Source organism: Solanum verrucosum, unplaced genomic scaffold (genome assembly GCF_900185275.1).
Source record: "Solanum verrucosum unplaced genomic scaffold, falcon-dt-bn FXZP01000253.1, whole genome shotgun sequence".
Lineage (NCBI taxonomy): Eukaryota > Viridiplantae > Streptophyta > Magnoliopsida > Solanales > Solanaceae > Solanum > Solanum verrucosum.
In genome coordinates this window covers 2,629,729-2,653,925 of record NW_026019984.1, presented here as the reverse complement: position 1 = coordinate 2,653,925, position 24,197 = coordinate 2,629,729, and the positions used below count along the sequence as shown (strand labels likewise).

Here is a 24,197-nt window from a genome sequence, read left to right as displayed (position 1 = left end):
TATAAAATATTATTTCTATTAAATAGTACTTTCCATTCATATTTTGATTATTTTTTTGTGTGTGTGGTTACAATAGTTTGTTATGTAGATACACCAATCAATAAAATGTTTCACTTTCTTTAATTATACACATTAACATTATTTTGAAACATGAATAAAGTTTTATGACTTGAACCTTTTGAATTTTGTTTCATATTAATTGTCCACTTTTCTTTTATACGCCTCTTAATAAATCATAATGAAAATATAATTTTATTAATTTATCCCAAATTTTACCAATTTGTTTACATTTTAAAAAAAAACTTTACAAATTTGTGACACCTACTTTTAGTAATATAGATAAATAATAACTAATATGAGACAGAGTATGCATTAAGATTAACACATATAATCAAATGAAGTAACATATATTTAGTGATTCACATGAAAATACGCATAAAAATTATTTCGAAACATTTTATCGCATATTCAATTGGTCGAAAGTCGGAACAATAGCTTCAATAAGAAATTGAGGGAGTTTTTCTAGGCGGGAACTTGTAAAATAGTCGCATGCATTTCTCTTTTCGTGAACAAATAAAAAACCAACCCGCCATTTCTAAACCCGTTTAGGGTTTTTCAAATTTTCACTATTTTCTTCAACAAATTCAAAAATCAATTGGGGTTTCACTGTAATTATCGGACTTTTTTTCTGTGGGAATTTATTGTAATGGCGGGGATCAAAGTCACTGAGGAGCTTGTTTCAACGGTGCGTTCAATTGTTGGCGATGAATATACAGAGATGGACATAATTAGATCACTTCACATGGCGAAAAACGATCCTACAGCTGCAATAAACATCATTTTCGACACCCCGAGTTTCAAGAAAATTGAAATTCGCAATACCCATTTGAATTCGGAAGCTGGGAATGTTAGTAGTAAGATCAAAGAAGCTGAGATTAGTAGAGTTTCTTCAAATGAGGAATTGGATACTGAAAGTGAATTTGGGGATAATGGGTTGGTGGGTAAGAGGGCTGGGTGTGATATGGGGAGTAATGGTTTGGTGGGTAAGAGGGCTGGGTGTGATTTGGGGAGTGAGTGTGGGGGTAATGGGTTGGTGGGTAAGAGGACTGGGTGTGATACGGGGAGTGAATGGTGGTATGTGGGGTGTGGTGAGGTTGCTGGTATGTCAACTTGTAAAGGGAGGATTTTGAAGCCTGGTGATGAAGTTGATTTTACATTCCCAGTGGAGAAGAAATTGAGTTCACCTTCACCTGGGAAGTTTGGCGGTGGACGAGGGCGTCAAGCAGCTGCGTGTTCTGAAATTGTAAGGTTTTCTACAAAGGCTTGTGGAGAGGTACTATTTTCTTCTTTATGTTCCTTTAAATCGATCTCATTTTGTTGCATTTGATGTAATTCCCCTAGCCAAATGAACATATAAGGAAAATGGAAGAAGGAAGTTGCCAAGGTTTTACATTAGTCAAGTTGCATTCAAAACCAATGTGGATCTAGGACAATGGTTGTGTCCTGGAGAGGATGATCTAGTGGTTGAGGCCGGTGGGGGATGTAGAAGGCTTCTGTTGCTCAGCAAAGCCCGCAACTTTAGGCTTGAACCCTTTATATATATATATATATATATATATATATATATATATATATATAGATAGATAGAGTGAGATATATATTTGGAACCACGAAAAAATGTAATGAGATGAAAGTTGATCCTCTACCCTTAACTAGATGTCTCGTGTTCGAGCATGGAGAATAGAGAATCCAAGAGTCAGGCCGTAGGTACCATGAATGGTCGATTCGGATTAGTAAGGCCAGTAGGTACCAGATACTGCACAGCTATACCAAAAAAAAGATACTCCCTCCATTTCTATTTGTTTGTCTTACTTTCCTTATTAATCCGTTTCAAAAAGAATGTCTCTTTTTTTATTGGCAACTCCTTAATTCTAACTTTCCACATGACATGTGTATGACTACAAGATTAAAAGACATTTTGATACATTCTACATATCTTTAATGTAAGCCCACAAGATTCAAAAATCTTATTTACTTTCTTGAACTCCGTGCTAAATCAAAACCAACCAAACCAACAATTTGAAACAAAAGGAGTATATATTTCAGAATGCACTGCTTCTAAATCCTGGATCCACCACTCATTGGGGCATGTGAGTGATAACTTGGTGATCCCATGTTCAAATCCAAGCTACAACATTTGCTGTGAACCCATCTATTCCAGCCTTAGTGGGTAGAATTACCTTGGCAACTTCTGCTCTTGGGCTGGATAAGCTGCCTGGTGGATCAGTTAAGATCCGAGCAAGTTGGTCCGAAGAACACCCAGATCTTAAAAGAAAAAAGAAGAGGTTAAATGCAGTAGTGCATCATTTTAATATATGTTATCTTACACATAAATATTGTTTGAGCTTGGGGCAGTGGGTGCACCTGGTTCTGCTTTAGAGAGTGTCTGAATATGGAGTGAATTGGTCGAAAGGAAGAATTTATTGACAATTAGTTTTTTTATGGGTGTGACCGAGTGGAATGCTAGAACTTTCTTGATTTGAATTCTGTTTGATATGCCTAATTTTTTGTGGTTGTTTGTTGTGGAATGACAGATTGGGCGTATTCCAAATGAATGGGCTCGATGTATTTTGCCTCTGGTGAGGGATAAAAAGATTAGAATTGAAGGATGTTGCAAATCGGCCCCTAATATATTAGGGATTATGGACTCTGTTCTTTTGTCTGTCAGGTACTCTGATAGTAGTTTTAATTGTGTTGTAGTTTAACATTTGAGGTGAGGAATCCAGTTTCACGAGACGCAATACAGATGGTGGTGATTTTGATCAACTTTTCCTTATATGCAGAGTGCATATTAACAGTTCCATGTTTCGTAAAAGCCATCAGACATCACTAAAGGCTAGAAGCAGTCCCGCAGATGATACAGTTGTTCACCCCCTTCCCACTTTGTTCCATTTGCTCGGGCTTACTCCTTTTAAGAAGGTGATAATTTTTTCCTTGGTTCTCTATGCTTTAGGAAATAGTTGATGCTTTCTGATCATAGTTATTATGAATTATAACCCTCTTACGACAACTTGTTTATCAGTCGGAATCAGCATATCCTGCCTAGTTCTAAGAGTCCATCTCATCGATGATTGAGTGAGATTAATTCATAATTTCTTTCTTGATCGTCATTAGGCAGAATTTACTCCAGCTGATTTATACACGAGGAAGCGGCCTTTGAACGAACAGGTAAGACAAGAAGAGAGTTTCCACTCGCTTCTCTCTCTCTTGCTCCGCTTTATCCTATTAAAGTAGAGTAGCAAGATGTTGTTCTAGGATTGCTCTCTCTTAGATCAGCTGTGACCTACACCTGATTAAAATGTTGAGTTTTGATGCTTCATTTGTCTCCACAGGACAGCTCCGGAGGTCCTGCCTCATTATTGCGTGCAAACTTATCCAAAAGCTCCTCATCTGCAGATGGAGATAAAGTTGAGGATGATGAGTCAATTTCTGATACTGATCTTGACTGTATTGTTGGTTTAGCTGATAGCTCGAAGCTACAGGTATGGCCAACTCAACATAGTTCATTTGCCTATGGAGTTCTTTGTGCTTATTAGATACTTTTACAATCATATTTTAGGAAATGGAGCCACCAAGTACTCTCCAGTGCGAACTGCGACCCTATCAGAAGCAGGCGCTTCATTGGATGACGCAACTGGAGAGGGGAAGAAACACGGATGAAGCAGCAACAACTCTGCATCCATGTTGGAATGCTTACCGCCTGAAAGACGAGTATGTGAATGTTAGCTTACATGCTTTTACCATTTATTTTCATATTCTGTACACTAAATATTCATTTCAGGAGGGAGCTTGTTGTTTACTTGAATGCATTTTCGGGTGATGCGACCACTGAATTTCCAAGTACCCTTGAAATGGCTAGAGGAGGAGTATGTTGATGCTATGCTTCTTTTACTTTTTTGGGATATTTTGTTTGTTGGTGGTATATATGCACTATCCACCAAATGACTTGAGAATATTCTGAAGATTTTGGCAGATTCCATGGGGCTAGGGAAGACTATAATGACTATATCTCTCCTCCTCAGTCATTCTGAAAGAGGTGGATCATCAGGAAGCCAATCTACAAGTCAGCTGTCTAGTGAAAATGGAGAAGCTAGTAATATCTTAGGTCATTCTCCGACTTTTGCGAAGAAATCTGCAAAATTCTCTAGTCTTGATAAGCTTTTGAAACATAAGCCGATACTTATCTCTGGTGGCAATCTGATTATATGTCCAATGACGCTACTGGGTCAATGGAAGGTACTTCATATCTGCTTCAACTGGAAAATTAGTATGACTATGTTTTTAGGAACTAATATGGTGCATTGGGCATATTCAGCTCTACACAATTGTCAAAACCAAAAGAAAATAAAAGGGATTCACATATTACATATAGATATCTGAAGATGAATTCGTCACTTGTAGGCAGAGATTGAAGCCCATGCACAACCTGGGGCTCTATCTGTTTATGTTTACTATGGGCAGACAAGATCAAAGGATGCAAAAGTGCTTGCTCGAAGTGATGTCGTGCTAACGACATATGGGGTGTTGGCCTCCGAATTTTCTGCCGAGGTATCTTTTTGATTCTTCAAACTGTAGTTTTAGTTTCTGCGTTCACCTTGTTTGCCTGTTGTTACTACTTTGTGCTAATTTGGTCAAGGTCTTTGTGTCTTCATTTATGTTCTGTACTCATGTAGAATGCTGAGGACAGTGGGGGCCTTCTCTCTATTAGATGGTTTAGAGTGGTGCTTGATGAGGCACATACTATCAAATCTTCTAAAAGCCAAATCTCAAATGCTGCTGCTGCTCTTATTGCTGACCGTCGGTGGTGTCTTACTGGTACCCCTATCCAGGTATCCAGTGTTACAGTTGTAAAATTTGTTAATAATAAATTATTAGCATTATTTGGAGATTAAAGTTTCTTTTTCCTACGAAGTAAAACATACTATTTTGCTATTTTCGTAGTTCTTCTCAGAGAGGTAAACGCTGTTGGATTCAATTATTGGTTAGATTCATACAAATGCTACATTATTAAAGCTTTGGTCCATCTCTTTTATTGCTAGATTGGTCATGTGTCTTATATTAATGACTTTGTAAGTTTCAAGCATGCCTTGAACCTTGAGTTTTTGTCCTCTGTTTCAAAGCTGAACCAGTTGTTCAAACTTAAATTGTCCGAACTGATTGTAAATGCTAGTTTTTCTCTGTGTAAGTTGAGATACAAGTTCATGCTGCTCTTCTTTACCTACTTACCAGAGGGAAAATAACATAGATCTTTGAAAAAATTGATGTTCTTCAGTACTCTATCTTTTATCAGCTGTCCGGATATTCACCTCTTTTACCCAATATGCAGTCATATTCTTTCAGATAGATCCTTCTTGGCTGGTCCTGAGTCTGTTGTTGGATCTCTATGGTACTAATGCTGCAGTTTTGGAATAACATCATAGTTTAAAAGAATTATCTTATCAAGGCTCCATATAGCTAGATACCTAGTGATGTAGCAGTTTTGTCGGACAAGGTCTTAGGTAATCAGACCCTTTAGCAAGCTTCACCATACATGAGATTGAGATATCTTTTGCTCAGTTAGGTGTCCATCAGCTGATTATTACTAGTACACTTGAGAATACCACTAATCTGATCAGGTAATCTTAGCTATATACTAGTTTCCCCTTAATTTGGTTCAGACATTTTCTGGATATTTCTTTAAATCTAGCATTTGTTGCCATCTTATAGTTGTTTACCATTGCTCATATGAAGGTATATTGATATTCATCTCATTTTGCTATGGGACTTACAATTTTCCTCTGACAGAACAATCTGGAGGATATTTACAGTCTACTAAGATTTTTGAGAGTCGAACCATGGGGAAGCTGGGCATGGTAAGATGTGGATCCCTTGCATATAACCATCAAACCTGTTTGTCTTCATGAAGCTTATCAGAAACTCTGGAGGGGTACTCTTAATTCTTTGAATGAATATATAATTATGTTTCTAAAATGTCATAGATGGGTGTTGAATTCTTGATGACTGATGCTATTTCTAAGATTCTCTACCTTTCTGTACACTGGGTATGCTGTTGTTGAGTACACCTTGCATTAGATAGGAGGCTGTAGAAAGTGTAGGCTGTAGTATATACCTTTTATTGTGACTTTGTAGTTTGCCCCCATCTGTCAAATGATCTACAACAGCTTGATTTTTCATTCATATGGTCTTGTTATCAGATTAAGATTTGAAAATGACTATTAAATGACCCCGTTTTGAATTAATTACCCATTGATGTGACTTCAACTAAAACCTCACTAATCTTGCTGGCATCAGTCTTGATCCTTGCCATTTTGGTATGAGGAGATTGGTTGTGGTGCTGCTACAAGTGCTGTTCCTTTTTGTATTTAGGGAAATATGAAGCCAAGTTCTGTGTGAGAGTTATTTTCACAGTTGATTGAATTTTCTCATGTTACTGTAATGACATTCAACCTGTTGTCTGCTTGATCATATTTAGGTGGAACAAGCTTATTCAGAAACCTTTTGAGGAGGGAGATGAGAGGGGGCTAAAGTTGGTTCAATCAATATTAAGTCTGATTATGTTGAGAAGAACAAAGTCTAGTACAGATAGAGAAGGAAGGTTGGAATTATCCCTGGGATTCACTTATCTTATTTCTTTGTTGTCTTCGGTTGTTTGGTTTCGTTTGTAATGGTTACTTTTAGGTTTATTGAAATGTTATATTGCTTCTGGTATTATTGCATCGCAGGCCAATTTTAGTTCTACCACCAGCAGATATTCAAGTGATATATTGTGAACTTACAGAAGCAGAGCGCGACTTCTATGATGCTTTGTATAAAAGATCCAAGGTTTTACCAACATTGATCACTCTGCCCATGAAATATTTTATCCTTAGATACCCTTTGCACCTTTATTTCCTTTACAATAGTTCTATATCTCCAATATCAGGTGAAGTTTGATCAGTTTGTTGAGCAAGGACGGGTTCTCCACAACTATGCTTCTATATTGGAGTTGCTTTTGCGACTTCGTCAATGTTGTGACCATCCGTTTCTTGTCATGAGGTTTGGACTTTTATTTATGCGCTTATCTATCTTTTGAGTTTGTTATTCTGTGGTTTCTTCTTGTCTAAATGGACTTATACTCCAGAAAAATTGTTGTGTAACTTTCCAACAGGCACTTATTTATTCTGTGTTGATGAGTTCAAGCTTTGGTTTGGCGTTTAAATTTTTTCTGAATGTATGTGATTCTCATTACTCCCTCTGTCCCTATAGTCATTATGGTCAACTTGACCAATTTTTGTAATTCAGTTAGACCGATTAATTCACATAATAAACATGGATTCAAATAGTCTTTTTGCTAAGGAATTCTAAAAAAATGGAAATAAATTGAAAATTATCTCCTTGGTTTGATAATGAATAGAGTTCAGAATCATTTTCTTTTTGTTATGATTTATGAATATTACATGTGAATTTGAAGCAACTATGTAAAGTAAAGTACTAGTACTAAGTTGCATATCTTAGTCAAGGAACATTTCAAACTATAGGAGGGCGATATAGGACACAGACAAAAGGGAGTGTTTGATTTATACAATTTTTTCTGAACTTCAAGCCGTGTGCTAGCTCTTGGATTATCGCATGTTCCATATGGAAATTAGGAAATGTAAGGTGCATGCTTATTTGTTGCTTGAAGAATATTTTTTGAGTTTGGAGAGAGGAAGTTGTGAACATAATAGCGTTGTGATGCTTTGGATTATGGGAGGATCTTTCTGACTTCTATCTGTTTCTTCTTTTGTTGCTTTCTCGGTTTGTTCTGGTTTTGTGGGTCATGCTTCCATTCTAACTTCTGATTGGAGTGAAAATGGAAGCACTTTTTTGCTTCTTTGTTGAAAGAAAAGCAAGGTGAATCTTTCAAAAACTTTGCAATTGTGGATCCAAGATACTTCTATGAAGTAAATACAATGCCCAGAAAGGTTATTGACTCTAGTTTTTCTAGAAAGTGATCATTGTTTTTCTTGCAAGTGCTATTTCAGATTTTTTTCTTTTTATTTCAAGTAGTCTGTTAGCATCTTTATTTGTTTAGGCATCATCCTTGACTTATAATACAGTAACAGGTGTAACTGTTTTTGCAGATCTTTTGGATTGTTTAGATAGCTTGCTTCTGTGTCTAGACTGTGGACTCAGCTGGAGTACCTGATAGCTAATAATTACTAAATATTATCTATTAAGTAATATTTGCTGATGGGGTTTATTTTTGACCAGTCGAGGTGATACTCAAGAATTCTCTGATCTGAATAAGCTTGCTAAACGTTTCCTTAAGGGTGGTAAGGAGACTGGAGAAGGCAAGGATGTCCCTTCACGTGCCTATATTCAGGAGGTTGTGGAAGAGTTGCGGAATGGAGAACAGGGTGAATGCCCTATTTGTCTTGAAGCTTTTGAAGATGCGGTGTTGACTCCATGTGCTCATAGGTTATGTCGAGAGTGTCTCTTGGCAAGCTGGCGAAGTTCTAATTCAGGCCTCTGTCCTGTTTGTAGGTATTTTCCTACAAGTGTTTACTAAAGAACATGACTGTATACGATGAGATCAACTGCATATTTGACATTATATAAATTCGACTTCTGCAGAAACACTGTCAGTAGGCAGGAGCTTATAACAGCCCCGTCAGACAACCGCTTTCAGGTTGATGTTGAAAAGAATTGGGTGGAGTCATCAAAAGTATCTGCCTTGTTGTTTGAATTAAAACGTCTTCATTCTGTTGGCTCCAAAAGCATTGTTTTTAGTCAGTGGACTGCCTTCTTAGATCTACTGCAGATTCCTCTTTCTCGGTACCACCACATTTCTGTTCATGTTAGAATCTGAAGAACTTATAAGCTTTTTAAACTGTGTTTTGCAACTTCTTTGTCTTTTAAGGTAACTTTACAATAAGAAACTCCATGAACATCATGGTATTATCTATTTATAGCAAACTAAGTAATTGTAGTAGTCTTGGTATGCATGCTTATAAGGATACTGAAACTGAAAGATTTCCAGTGTTGCAAATTCTTGAAAATTTTCTTTATTTAGGTGATGATTCTTTTCCCACCATTTGTTGAAACCTCCTGTTAAACATTTGAAGTTCAATTGATTTGTCAATTGCCTTTTGCAAGTCTTTTTCATATTTTGCATACTTTATTTTTAAGTTAGTTTATTTTTTTACTTCCTTACTTGTGCAGTAGTAGTATTCCATTTGTTCGCCTTGATGGGACGTTAAACCAACAACAACGTGAGAAAGTTATAAAGAAGTTCTCAGAAGAGGATGACATATCGGTTTGTCATCGTTGCTGCCTCTTTGGTTATAATATTTGTATTAATTAGTTATGCTGTTATAATTAATTTGAATATTGTATAGGTGTTGCTAATGTCATTGAAGGCTGGTGGTGTTGGGATAAACCTGACGGCTGCATCTAATGCTTTTGTCATGGTACTTGTCTCCTTGTGGCTTTAGATGTTGTGCTGTCCTTTCTTTACAAAGAACTTTGATGGCCCCATGATGTGTACTGTTTGTATGCATCTATTTTTCTGCGATTCTATTGTCGTCAAATATATACAGTTTTCATCTTTGCCTACCATCTCTAGGATCCTTGGTGGAATCCAGCTGTTGAGGAACAAGCGGTCATGCGTGTTCATCGTATTGGACAAACTAAGCAAGTAATGATCAAACGATTCATTGTGAAGGTATGCTAAACACCTTTCTCCTTAACTAGGACTTGTTAATTGGATCACCATGTTACAATATCACCTTCTTTGAGAAATGCTTTACCTGAAATCATATGTATGCTCTACTGCACCTTGAGTGCTTAACCATGTTCATAAAGTCATCGAACCCTTGCATGCATATTTTGCTGCTGGCAGGGTTCAGTAGAGGAAAGAATGGAGGCAGTCCAAGCTAGGAAGCAACGGATGATTTCTGGTGCTTTGACCGACCAAGAAGTTCGGACTGCAAGAATTGAGGAACTCAAGATGCTTTTCGCATAGAAAATAGACAACTAATTATGCCAAAAATGTTGCCTCTGGCTCTTCAGATTGTAGATTCACAAACAACATATCAGATCATTTCATTCTGCTTCTGACACACTGGCTTATTTTGGAGGCCTCAAGAATCTCGAGTGTTGAAAAGTGATCGTTCCATTGGTTACAACTGATTTAATTTTCTGAGCAAGCTACAGCTACATTGCTATCAGTGTTCCAATTTTTCGCTGAAGCAGTTTCCAGGAGCGCGAATGTAACTAGCATTCGGGGATGTGTATTTCTACTTCACTGTTGTAAAAATATATCCTGGCTTCACCAGCTTAAACAAATTTGTAAGTAATGAATAATTTTGTCAATGTAGCTTCCAAGCTGCAGAAAGTCATATGTAAAATTTATAACCTTTTCCCAATCAACAAAACTTGTATGCAGATTATTTGTAACGTGTAATTTGAAACCAGTGATTATAAATTCTCTATAAATAATACATTCACCCCTATTTCTATACAGGGACTAAATAAATGCGTGTTGTTTTAGCATATAAAATTTATCATTGACAATATTCTGAACGTATAAGGTTCTTTTGCTTAAACATTTGCGAATAATCGATATGTTTTAGCATCAAGACTAATTTGTCTAACAGCAGCAACTGCAGCTATGACTCCTAAGATTGAAAAAAACACTGCTATTGCCATGTTAAGCCAATAGATTGGCTTCTTCTTTGATGGTTTGAATGTCAAATTGAAGAAAATCACAGGCAACACAAAATCAAGAGGCAAGAAGCCAAATGCCCCGATTACTGCATTGATGTCTCCGAAAAATGGAAGCATTGCTGCGATTGTAGTCGCTATGATGACTGAAATTGATCGAGAAATTAGACGTGGGATCACATTTCGAGTTGAAAATTCACTGCTCTTAGCATCTGCAAATGTCCTTTCGAGTACTTCGTTTGTTGGTTGCAAGTATACCTGCAAAATACAGACCAAATTAGTTGTAATCGTGCTAGTGTATAGTAAATGTATAATGTATTCATACGGATTATAAACTTATATATGTCGATAGTGTAAATAGTTTATGCAAGTTTGTATAATATAACCTATTGTAGTAGATTGTTTTGTAAAACTAATTTCATTTGTTAAGAAAATGAATTTTGAATCTGACTCAATTTTAAAAGCTAGTTCATGAGGTAAAGATTGATCACGACCCTATAAAGAGAAAATACTATAATTCCTCAACAAACGTGGGACTTTGTAAGATTCCCGCATGTTCGCTAGCTACTTTTCCGTCACGTCGTTGAAAAATAGCCATCATAATGGTCAATGGAGTTTCAATTTCATATGTATAGCTCTTGGACAAACATTCACCTGTGAATTTAAAACTCCACCACAATGACTATTTTTTCAATTCAAGAGACGGAAAAGTGGCTATTTGTGAAATTTACCCCGTTCTATACTGGACATGCGGTACGTGGTCAAATGTGGGGCTTTGTAAGACTCCCGCACGTTTAGGATGATGAAATATTGTTCGCTAGCTACTTTTCAGTCATGTCTTTAAAAAATAGCCATACTGGAGTTTCAATTTCACATGTGTATAGTGACAAACATTCACATGTGAAATTTAAAACTCAGTGACAATGACTATTTTTTCAATTTCAAAGACTGAAAAGTGGCTATTTGTGAAATTTCAACCCGTTTTATACTGGACATCTGATACGTGGATAATAACAAAGCAATATAATGTATAACATACCACAGCAACAGCAGACAATTGAAGAATTGTGAAGATGTTGGTTATCAAGATAAATGATTTTGGGACTAAATTGAGGCCATTTTGTGTAAAGTTGCTTAGAATGAGGCCCTCAGCTTGGTTACCAAAGGCCCAATATCCAGAAATAGCCACACTGAAGAAAGTTGTTGAAAGCATTGCATAACAAATGCAAAGCCCTTTGAACATTTTTCCTTTCACCGGGGGCGCTATCGTTGCCTGTAATAATCATATTAAGATCGTCAAATATCGTCTATAAAAATATAATTCATACAACTCGTCTAGATTGGTACATAGTTAGATATGTATATATATTGGTAAGACTCGATAAGAAAAAAAAACAAATTATGTACTAGGAGTGATAAAAGGTGGAGTCAGATTAGATATGGTCAGGTCAAAAAATCTTTTAAATAAAAATAGATAAAATATTTGGTTCGTCCATGTTTAACACGGGTAAAAAGATCGAGTTAACCGATAGATAATATGGAATAGTGAGGTGAAAACACAAGCTAACCTGAATTTCAGGAATAATGCCATTTCCAAATGTGGTGGCAATAATAGCTATTGCATTAAAAACTCCAAAAATTTGTGTTTCTTTATCACTGCTAATTGAATAGTCCTTATTAGGCCCCTTGGATGAATTTCCTAGCAAAATATATAACAAAAAATCATTATAGTGAATTCTTATTATCGAAAATAACTATTATAGAAAAATCTGACGATATATATATTTTGCAATAGAAATTAATTTATACCTATGTAAATGGAACCAGCAGTGGCACAAGCACTATAAGCAAGACAAAGTAGAAGAGAAATTAAGTTGATATGTCTAAGTGAGTGAAATGATGGCATTTGAGCTAAAATCAACATCAAGCCACCAAATATTACTACAAATTGATATAACTTCATAGCTCCATTTGGGTTTAATAGCAAGTAAATTGCCTGCAAAAATAAAAAATAAAAAATAAAAAAAGGTGAAAAAAATATTATAAGTAAATTATTTTTCTATTCTTTCAAAGTTAAAATTAAGTCGTACACATTGACAGTATGCAAAGTTTAACATTTTAAAAGTAAAAATGTTGTTCATTTATCTGTCTTTGAAAAATAATCACTGTCACGAAGTTTCAACTTTCATAGGTGAAACTCCATGACGATGGTTGAAAAGTAAAAATATAGTACACGGCTATTTTTTTGGCCATATCTTTAAAAGTAGCTATATAAATTTCAAACTTATCTGTAAAAGTAGCTATAATTGAAAAGTAGAAACAACGTTCACTAGCAATTTTCTGACCATGTTTTAAAAAATAGCCATAACTATGAAGTTTCAAGTTTCACAGGTATAACTTCATGACAACAATTATTAAAAAGTAAAAATAAGTTAAATCTCACTAAACACTTTTCGGCCTTATCTTAAAATTTTTACTAATGTCTACGAGTTTGATCTTATGAAATTTGAAACTCCACGACAATAAATTTGGTCTTAGTTTTATTTCAAGAACTCACCTTCATACATTGTCCTCCTAGAAGAGTGGAGCCTATTACTGCACCATAGCATACCATAAATTGAATTGGTCCAACATAATATCTGCCCCACCTTGGTCCTGTGAAAATTTAATATATAGTGAGATTTTGTTGTTTTCTATAAATAAATTATTTAAGTGTCAAGAATCAAGTGGCAATTATGGACCCAAAGAAAAAGGAAATTATATTTTTATGGACAACAGAAAAAGATTGTGCTAAATGCAGTAGGTGGGTCAAAATAATAGTTTGACTTTAGGCTATATATACGTACAATCACATATGATATTTTTACGAATTCGAGCTATCAAAATAATCTTTCGTAAAAATGTATCATAAAACTGTATATTTTAAACCTTTGTGATTTAATATTTTGCAAACTCTACGTATAATAAAAACTTAATATATCAAATTGTCTCTCTCTCTTAGTGTTACTGTCAAACATCATGATTTATTAACATTATAATTCTTTGACCTTGTCACTATAGAAGTTAAACTCTAATTTTAAATTGTGTTTCAATCAAAAAATTAATTAGTTAGTATGACTTTTCAAATTTGGTGGCTACTCAAAAAGAAAATCTCATAAAAAAAAAGAAAAAGATGCACGCAACCCAAAAAGGTTACAATATTGGATATGAAATTTTGGATCCTATACATATAGTGTGAAAATACATATAATCAATATAATAATTTTTGAAAACTTTATATATACATATACATATTAATAAAATAGTCCTACTTGTCAAAATAATTTTTTATTTTTTTTAAATACTATCAAAATGTTCAATGTTTTCATCGCGCCTACATGGACCCCTTTCTATTTATATAATTGTCAGCGCTTTCTCCTATTGAGGCATATATTTTTTTTTTTAATATAAAAGACATGCAAAGTTGAAGACATCTATTTTAATTAAGGGAAAAATGATAAATATACCTTCGAATTATCGTAAATGATATGCAGATACCCCTTCGTCATAATTTTAGGATATTAGTGCTCTTGCCGTCCAAAAACTAGAGCATATATGCCCTTCACTATAAAAGGGTATATATGCTCTAATTTTTGGACGACAGGGGAACCAATGTCTCAAAAATATGACGGTGGATATCTGTATATCATTTACGATAGTTTGGAGGTATATTTGTCTTTTTTCCCTTTAATTAATAATAGGAAGGGTGAAGCGAGGATAGAGGATAGATGTACTGTATCTTATAATTTGACTTTCAGATGATATGATAGTATAAAAGTGTATTAGGCCTCGTTATGTACGTACCTAAAATGTCGTTGGCCATATCGCGGAAGCGAAGATGGCGGCGACCTAGGTGAGCATGGTGTTCAAGGACCATGGACAAGAGGTTGTATGAATAGAATGTGACAAGAGCTCCAATCACCAAACATAAAATTCCACCCCACCAACCAAGTGAAGCAAAAGCAAATGGAAGACTTAACAATGGTGGAGCTACAATTGAAGTTGACAAGTGGTAACCACAATGCACCCATGATCCTGTAAATATTCAAAATATAAAAAAATTAATATATATAAATAAAATAAAAACGTTAATTGACACTTTTTAAACAAGAATGACGACTCTGTCAGCATTGAAGCTAAACTTAGCCAAGCATATTGACTTTATATATATATTTTTAAAATAAAAGGACAAAAAGAAAACAGAAAATTCGGCTGAAAATTTGACAATTTAAAATAAGACATTAATTTCACTGTGGGAAGTAGGTGATGTTTTTCAGCAAATTTAATAATATTTGAATTTTTCTAACAAAGAAAATAAGTCTAATGAATTATAAGAAAAAAAATCTCATTTTATATGTACGGACCAATTTAATGTGATCTTGTTGTTAATTTTTTTTATTTAATAATTATTTCATTATTTATCTTCTTTTTTTTTAATAACTCTACCACAAATCTTTTTTTAAACAGTTGATCTGTGAAATTATGTAATAATCAAATATGATATAATCAATTAAAATAGAGAAAATGGTCTGAAAAATATTCTAACTTTGGCCGAAATTGCTATTATGATACCAAACTTTATGGAAGACCTTTTACCCCCTGCACTATTTAATAGTGTATTTTAAAGGTATATATGTGCCCACGTGGACACGTTACTATTTATAATGATGCAGTATTTATGATGTCCACGTGGACACATATATACCTTTAAAATACACTATTAAATAGTGCAGGGTAAAAGGTCCTTTCCAAAGTTCGATATTGTTACATCAATTTCGATCAAAATTTGGATATATTTCAGATTTTTTTCCTATTAAAATAATATAATACTATATACTATATATTGATGACCAGTTGTAAGTGTGTGCCCCAACGAGATATATAGTATCATGTGTCATAGAAAATGACAAGTTTGGCCAAATAAATAAATAGTAAAAAATCATTTTTATATAATTATTTTGATGACCATCAAAATTTAGTTAAAGTTTTAACACATTAATTAATTAATGATAAATAGTTGATGAACTTACGACACATACTAATATGGAAATCAAAGTAAGTGACAAAAAACATCCAACTCCCAAAGTATGAAAGTTTGAAATTTTTGTTTTAATTATTATATGAAAGTCCAAATAAATTGAAAGAATCTATATATAGTGTTAATAAAAGAATCTTCTTACTTGTGTGATATTTTTCTATTAATTGAAAAAGTATATAAGGGTAGTCGGACAGTTCAACAAAGCATCTTCTGTTAATAAGATTCGAAAAATAATTATGTAGACAATCTATCCTAATACAATTATTAAACCATATAATAGTCGGTATATACCACATGATTAGTCGAAAATAAATATCCAACTATGCATAGTAAGTCTTAAGAAAATTGAGTCAATTTTTTAATTTTCACTCCATGTCCATTATTAGTTTCGTAGAGCATTCATAATTAATCTGAATTCACTTTGAGTAAAGACCTCGTACAAGGGATCACTTCTCACCAGAAATAAATAAATTATTTTTAGAAATAGCATTCACCATTAGCTTAAAATTTCATAATAGTGATTATTTTTCAATTATAAATACAACTAAAAATAGATATGTGTGAATTTTACTCAATTTTTTCATTCCAATATTAATATGTGAAACTTCTAATCAAATATTGAAGAATCATATTCATTTCACTGCAACCTCGATTAGAGAAAATAGAAATCAAAACAAACAAGAGAAAGGGAGAAAGATATACTAATTATAAATATGAAGTAATTATTAATATTGAACATAGAATAAAGAAATATAATTACCTTTGGATTTGAGAACAAAGAGGGCACCAGCATCAAGCTCTTTTTCATGATCATGATATTCATGTGATGAAGAAACATTATCAATAAACTCTGTTCCCATTTTTCTCTCGTATATTTATAATTTGTATTTGTATAATAATTATTTATATATTATCTTATTATTTTTTATAAATATTGATGAGGTTTAATGGAGTGGAGATGATAATGGGGAAGATGATGATGATGAAGCAAGTTCTGACAATATGGAAGCTTATGTATATATAGAGATATATCTAGCAACTATCTACCCACCCACCCAACCCCACTTGTTTCCAATTATATGCACCTTTTTTTTTTAAAATTTGGGGATGGTGATTGCGTATTTTTGTGTTCTTTATTTTGCTTATAATGATGGTTTCATGATTAATGAGTTCACATCTTGACTATTCTCTATCAAGTGCTTGTTATTTTCTGTCAGCAAGATTATCGAGTAACTTTGTTCTTATGATAATGGTTTCTAAATTACTATTCTATGTAAATACTTGTTACTTTCGGTCAGCATAGTTATCGAATAAATCTGTTAATAAGATCAGACATATAAAGAGAAATTGATTGACAAATATTTTTGTCTTAGTTGAAATTCAAACACAAGTCTCCTACGATTTTTGTTCACTTTATTGATCATTGTATCAGACCTCAATGGGATCAGAATTAATCAACTAATAGGTTGGGGTTTTTAGTTTTTCTTTTAAAAAATAATCAATAACGAAGTTATTTTTATTGAATCTCTTTTAACATAAGAGAAGTATAAATTATATTCTCAAGAGATGCAAATTGCCGAATCAACACCAGGCAATATTGAAACTGTTGACTCTGCTGTTGATAATAACTATGACATAGCTAGATATAGTGAAGAGTGATCAGTTGAATGATTTCATCAATATATATATATATATATATAAATTATATTATATTATAATGATGATTTTACGATTAATGAGTGCACATCTTGACTATTCTATATCAAGTATTTGTTATTTTTCGTCAGCATGGTTATCGAGTAACTATGTTCTTATGATAATGGTTTTTGGATTAATGTGTGAATATCTTGACTATTCTATATAAAGTGCTTGTTATTTTCTGTCAGTACAGTTATATATCGAGTAACTTTGTTCATTGAGACTACATATATATAGAGAAATCAATTTATCAATATTTTTGTCTCTATTGAAATTTGAACTAGAGTCTCCTATGATTTTTGTCCACTTTATTGATCATTATATCGCACCGCAACGAAATTAAAAGTGATCAACTAATAGGTTGGGGTCTTTAGTTTTTGTTTTTCTTTCCAATCAACGACAATTATGTTTACTGAATCTCTTTAATATAAGAGAAGTATAAATTCTATTCTCAAATATAGTATATCTGGTTTCTTTATTGAAATTTTTGACTCTGTCATCGATAATAACTAGCTACATATAGTGAAGAATAACCTGTCGAATGATTTTGTCAAAAAAATTATATTATATATATTTTAAAAATTATATAAAGTATATAAATAAAAAATTATTTTTTATAAATACATAAATTTTGAACATCTTTAATAAAATTTCTAGCTGTCTCCGAAAATAACTAGACCAACAACATCCTTTACTTACATATGGATAATCCAACAACAAATGGGGAAGTAGAAAATTCAAACTTGCATAGTCAATAAGCTATCAAAACAACTACGCCTGTATCATTTCTTATTTTGTGAAAATTGGAATCCTATATATAAATATGGGCTAATTTATAGATATTTTAATTATTTTATGTGATCATTTAAATACTTTAATAATAACAAATATGTACCTAATAAATATCTCATGATGATGTGACACAAAAAATAAATTTACATTTGCTTTTGATCGCATATAATAATTTTATTTTTTTCTAACTTGGACACTTGGTTATGATGTAAATAATTAAGAAAACAAAATTAACTCAGCAAAAAAAAACCCCTCCCCCGATTCCCACAAACCAAAAAATATTTTTAACAACGATAGAGGAGAGGTCTCGAGGGGAAGAAGTATAAGGAGAAGAGGTGGGGTTCAAATAATATTTTTAAGATTAATTATAAAGTGAAAAGAAAATGCTAGTCGGCTTGGTGAAGTAATAGCCCAAAACAAAAAATTTTGTTATGATTTTTCACTTTTCTTGTCTAATTAATTCTGAATTAAATTTTTAGAATTATTTGGATCCACATGTCACATATGTCATTGTTCCATTATTGTCAACTTGCGTCTAATAAGTACACATTTGTTAAAGTTTGAATGTTATGATTGAAACTAGCATCAAGTAATGTCTAAAACAGAAATTAGTGGACACCGTTAAGGGATTATCTATGTTTAAGACATAAATCTATTTGAAGGTAAATATTATACTTTATGTAACTTCTCCTAATATTCTATTTAAAGAAATTCGAAAGTGTTGTTTTATGAATTTGTTGGTACAATTTTTTTTAAAGTTACCACTTTTTTTTAGTTAACCTTCTGCGTATCATGTAAATATGTTGAAAATTGTGTAAACTTTTTACTTATAAATCAAAGTTAAATGCCTTCAAACTGGTTGATGTCACACCTAAATTTCATAAGTTTAACTTCAACACATACAAACAATGTAGAATTTTATTTTCCTACATCACCTTTTGATTTATTTTAATCCTCTACATGATATTCGATACTTGTTTTGAACTTCAATTAATAAGAATTCGCATAGTAAAATTCCACTTTTGTGGGGTACCTTCCACTTCCCATCTTTAGAACATATTGAGGTGAAATAAATTGTTAAGTGACCCAAGTTTTAGCTAGTGTTTTCATTTAATAAACTCAATTCTCAAGTATAATTATCAGCCTATATTTACTGTAATGTGTAAAATTTTACAAGTATGTTCACTTTGAAACAACACCAGATACGTGGCGTATGTGATGTCCATAAGGCTAAAGTCCAAACACATATGGTTTAAATTTAGTCAATTTCGTCTGAAGTTTAATCATTTTTGTCTGAATTTCAATCATATGTCGCTGAATTCAGTTATTTTCACTTGAAATTCATGCACATATGACTAAAACTCAATCAGAAATGTCTGAACATCAATCATATGTTGTCTAAGGTTACACTTTCAAACGTCGTATATCTAAAGTAATTTCACAATAAAAAGTGTACAAAATATTCTAAAAATAGGTATAGATTAAATAACGATGTCTAAATAGAATACCTCGTAAAGTTTTTACAAAATAATCGGTCTCCCTTCAAATTCTCTTATGTTGTCTATTCTTCGCAACATACTAATTAAGCCCAATCTTAGATGGGCCATATAGTCAAGGCCTTCAACCTATGGACCTTTTCTTATAGTAAAAAAATGACTCTTTTTTCTTTTAATATTTCTTGCTATTTATAGACCTTTTGGATTTGGATCACGATCTATAAATTCATTTCGAGCAACCTAAAAATCTTATGACAAAACGTTAAAATATCATTGTCTAAAGTTTTGTTAGTTATTGAAAAAGTTAGACAATAGCACACTATTTTGTTTGTAATATTGAGAAATGTATGAACAAACATTAAACTTGAGTTTAACGTTTTATGATAAACTGTTAAAAGTATATTTGGTCAACTTTTAAAAATAAGAGAAAAATCTAAATGACAACTTTTAAAAAAAAGGATATTTCCGTAAATCAGCCTACACAATTTATTTATTTTTAAAAAGGGCCGAAACCAGCTTTAAAGGCCTTATTAAAAAGCCCATTTTCTTGTTATTGGGCCAATTTTCGAAGTCAACAAGATTTTAGACAGGCCCATCTAAAAATGATTTAATGATAAATAATTGAGCAACTTTCACATATAACAAACACAAAAATCATATTTGTAAGTTATAGGTATAGTTTGCATAATTGCGCTCCATAACAAACATAAATATGTATATTTCGCTATACATATACAAAAGAAAGCAGTTGTATAATTTCGCTATACATATACAAAAGAAAACAATTGTATAATCTGCTTTGGTATACATATACAAAAGATCAATTGTATAATCTGTGTTTGTATAAAGCGAGAAAGAGAGAAAGACAAAAGAAAGTTGGGCAGGGGAAGATCGTATTTGTATAATCATAAGTGTATAGGACGAAAATATATGCATTTGTATTTGTATATACAATTTTCTCTCGCTTAATACAAACACAAACACAATGTATACATTTGTATTTGTATAAAGTGAGAGAGACGAGCGAGCGAGCGAGATCTGAAAGAGTGGCGAGCGAGATCTGGGAGAGTGGCGAGTGAGATCTGGGAGAGGGGAGAGAGGGGAATGAAAATATATGTATATATACAAATATATGTATATATACAATTTTCTCTCACTTTATACAAATACAAACGCATTTTATACATTTGTGTTTTTGTATAAAGTGAGAGAGGCGAGTGAGCGAGCAAGATATGGGAGAGTGGCGAGCAAGATCTGGGAGAGGGGAGAGAGGGGAACGAAAATATATGTATATATACAATTTTCTCTCGCTTTACAAACACAAACACATTTTATACATTTGCATTTGTATAAAAAGCGAGAGAGGCGAGGGAGAGAACGAGAGTGGCGAGAGAGGCGAGGGAGAGAACGAGAGTGGCGAGAGAGGCGAGGGAGAGAACGAGAGTGGCGAGCGAGATTCACAGGAGAGAGGCGAAATAGCAACAATTTGCTATGGGGTACAATTAAATCAAACTATATTTATAACATTTAATTTAAATTAATAGTTTGCTATTATATACAATTTTCCCTAAATAATTTCGTTGTATTTTAAAATCAAATACTTATACCTCGTAGACTATAAATATTTTACACAATATTGAGTTTTGAAAAGATCATGAGGTATAAATATTTTGTTGATTTTGTTTTATTCGCGCCTTTAATTAAAAAGAGAATAAATATTTTTCTGAAATGTGTATCTTTGATAGTTCTTAAGCATTTATGTATTTGTATTTTTTTAAAATTATATTATTTGTTACATTTCTCATTCTTATTCTAGCTTGCTTTTCTATTGTTCACACTTCAAATTAACTTGAGTTTATTTAGTTCAAACATGTTCATTTGTGTAGATTTTCATTATATAAGAGGTATAAATACATTTTTAAAAATAGAGGATAACAATCATTGTACTTGTGTAGGGTTTTTATGTGTTTTTTTTAAAAATAATAATATATGAGTTAAGTATGAAATTTAATCATATTAATTATATAAGGAATACAATATTGTTGACATACACGCTATGTTTGCATCAAGCAAATAAATGTAAGAATTAAGAAGTGTACCTTGCACTATGATTAAATGATATATATTTTCATTTTTTTTTACTTTAGACAATTATATATTTTGATTTTATATAAACAATGAATACAAATAAATATTCTTAACAATTTTTTATAAATAGTTAATGGAATTTAAAGATGGTTGTCTTTTTCTTTAAGTGCTCTAGTCAAAAGAATGTCTAGCCCAAGTTCAAAGGCCCCCTTTTTTTTAATTAGTCAAAAGTTTCAACCTCTTATATATATTTATTTTAAAACAATAGAATTTGTAAAAAAAACACTAATACACCACAATGTGAAACTATGGAGACACATTATTGTATACTTATATTATTAGAGTTGAGCTATAAATATTTTTTATAAGATGGAAATCTAGAATATAATCAAAGTTTTAATTGACATAATTCTCTAAAAGTTGTCAACAGGGCGAAATCGCCGAAGCGAGACAAAAGACTAAAGAGTTTTCTTCGAAGGTTATTATGCATCCTTATTCATAGTAGAGTGTAAGGTAGGTTTGGGTATAACAGGACTTGAGCCTACGACCATTAGGTTCAAAGCCCAATGCTCTACCAACTGAGCTATACACCCAAAAAAAAGATGTAAATAAGGATTGGTAAGGAAAAGAGGCCGACCCCTTCTTCTCATTATAAAGAAATAGCATATTAGAATAGAAAAATTAATATTTCTAGGTTTGTGTTAGAAATGACATTCAATTGACTTTTGAGGGAAAAAAAATGATCCTAATAGATTTCTAACCACCAATATTAAACATGCTAAAACATAAACCCCAAGAAATTGATGATAAGGGGTATCTAAATTGTACTATATAGTGGGGGAAAATATATGAGGTTATGGATCAATTAAGTAGGTCCATTCATTACATATAAAACATGTTAGTGAACTCCAAATAGTTGGTATATAATATGGTCCATCCAAAATAAATCCATGTGACCTATGTTTACTATTTGACACAACAAGGTATATATATATATATATATATATAAAAAGTACTCTATTATCATATGGTTACCATAAAAGTTCAAAAAAAAAAAAAGGCCTATCCTACACTAAAAGTCAAAATTTATTTTGTAAATTATATTTTTATTTTTCTTTTAATTCAATTTTCCAAATTTTTTAAAAAAAATCATGTGTTAGCATATGCTTTTCCTCTAGAATAACATGCTCATCACGTGACTAACCCCATATTGCCAATCATGCATAAGATTTTTTTTCTTCCTTTTTTCTTATTTGACCAAAGAAAAATAATACTTAGTCATAAAGATGATCCAATCAAAATGCCCTTGAGGGTTGACCTAGTAGTTACTGAAGTGAATTGAGAATCATGATATTTCAGCTTCAAACTCCATTCGAGACAAAAAAAACGCTAGGTGATATCATCTCATTTTGTCCTAATTTGATGGACAAAGTTATAATCTGTTACATGTTGTTGGTGATCGAGATATGCGATTATTAAAAAATAATGAATAAATCAAAATGTGTTAGGTTTGTCTGTCCATATTTGTTATATGTTTCCTAACACGATAAATAAAATGTGGACTTGTTTAATACGTGTTGTTCAATCAAGAATAGTCCTAGGTTAGTAATTTAATTATTAATTTATTAAACCAATTAATACTTAATTTTCTTGAGATTGAATTAATCTCTCCCGCATTTTTCGCTTACACAAAAAAAAAGTCTACAAAAGAAAAGTGTTAGATATATATAAATTATAACCGACAATTATCACAAATTTCCATGCAATTTCAACATGTTTTTGACATCCTATTGGCCTACCAATTAAATTCTAGTTTTTTTTTATATATATATTTTTGGTAAATACAAAGAAATATATCATTTTATGTATTTGAGTTTGTGGGGTATACAATTTGAGAATATTATAAGAAAGATTTTTGGTAACAATCAAACCTTATATTAGGTATTTATAGATCAAAGGTAGAAAGGTAGAAAGGTGCTTGACTGTAAAATTCACTCGTCGTATAGTCAAAGGTCAACCTTAGTAATTTGAATTGCAGTTTTTGTAAAAAAGAATCGTCGTTCTTTAAGGATAACACGTCAACTGGTCTTTCTTAATTAAGAGTTTAGTTGACACTTCATGTTCGGCTCTTTATCGCTTAGGGTTGTAGTGTGTTCCAAGGTTGAGATATTCACTCGTTCATTAAAGTGGTATATTAGTTGAATTTAAAACATCGTGAAACAATTCGATCCATGTTCATATACGTATAGCATACTATTACTTCATTTACACATTATTGATGGGTAACGTGGACAACTGGC

General features: G+C 32.4%; 3 protein-coding genes and 1 non-coding gene across 4 annotated transcripts in view; 2 read left to right on the top strand and 2 right to left on the bottom strand.

Moving 5' to 3' along the window:
* Positions 1-24,197, top strand: part of LOC125818164 (uncharacterized) — a 231,733-nt gene that overhangs the window by 6,792 nt on the left and 200,744 nt on the right. The gene's annotated exons all lie outside the window — the stretch shown is intronic.
* Positions 688-10,318, top strand: LOC125818165 (DNA repair protein RAD5A). Its single transcript, XM_049497706.1, has 21 exons — positions 688-1,014; positions 1,072-1,333; positions 2,595-2,728; positions 2,844-2,979; positions 3,175-3,228; positions 3,393-3,542; positions 3,620-3,771; positions 3,842-3,926; positions 4,024-4,296; positions 4,462-4,608; positions 4,734-4,889; positions 5,845-5,912; positions 6,533-6,655; positions 6,783-6,882; positions 6,983-7,095; positions 8,293-8,565; positions 8,656-8,856; positions 9,244-9,337; positions 9,420-9,491; positions 9,647-9,745; positions 9,923-10,318. The coding sequence occupies exons 1-21, from the start codon at positions 707-709 to the stop codon at positions 10,043-10,045; spliced, it is 3,123 nt and encodes a 1,040-aa protein (XP_049353663.1). The 5' UTR covers positions 688-706; the 3' UTR covers positions 10,046-10,318.
* Positions 10,510-16,784, bottom strand: LOC125818131 (GABA transporter 1-like). The gene is made up of 7 exons (XM_049497659.1): positions 16,584-16,784; positions 14,590-14,820; positions 13,304-13,401; positions 12,556-12,742; positions 12,315-12,445; positions 11,786-12,019; positions 10,510-11,004 (listed from the first exon to the last, which is right to left on the bottom strand). Exons 1-7 carry the CDS (start codon positions 16,681-16,683, stop codon positions 10,624-10,626), a joined length of 1,362 nt encoding a protein of 453 aa, XP_049353616.1. The 5' UTR covers positions 16,684-16,784; the 3' UTR covers positions 10,510-10,623.
* On the bottom strand, positions 22,418-22,490 carry TRNAQ-UUG (transfer RNA glutamine (anticodon UUG)). The gene has a single exon. It is a non-coding gene; the product is annotated as a tRNA-Gln (tRNA).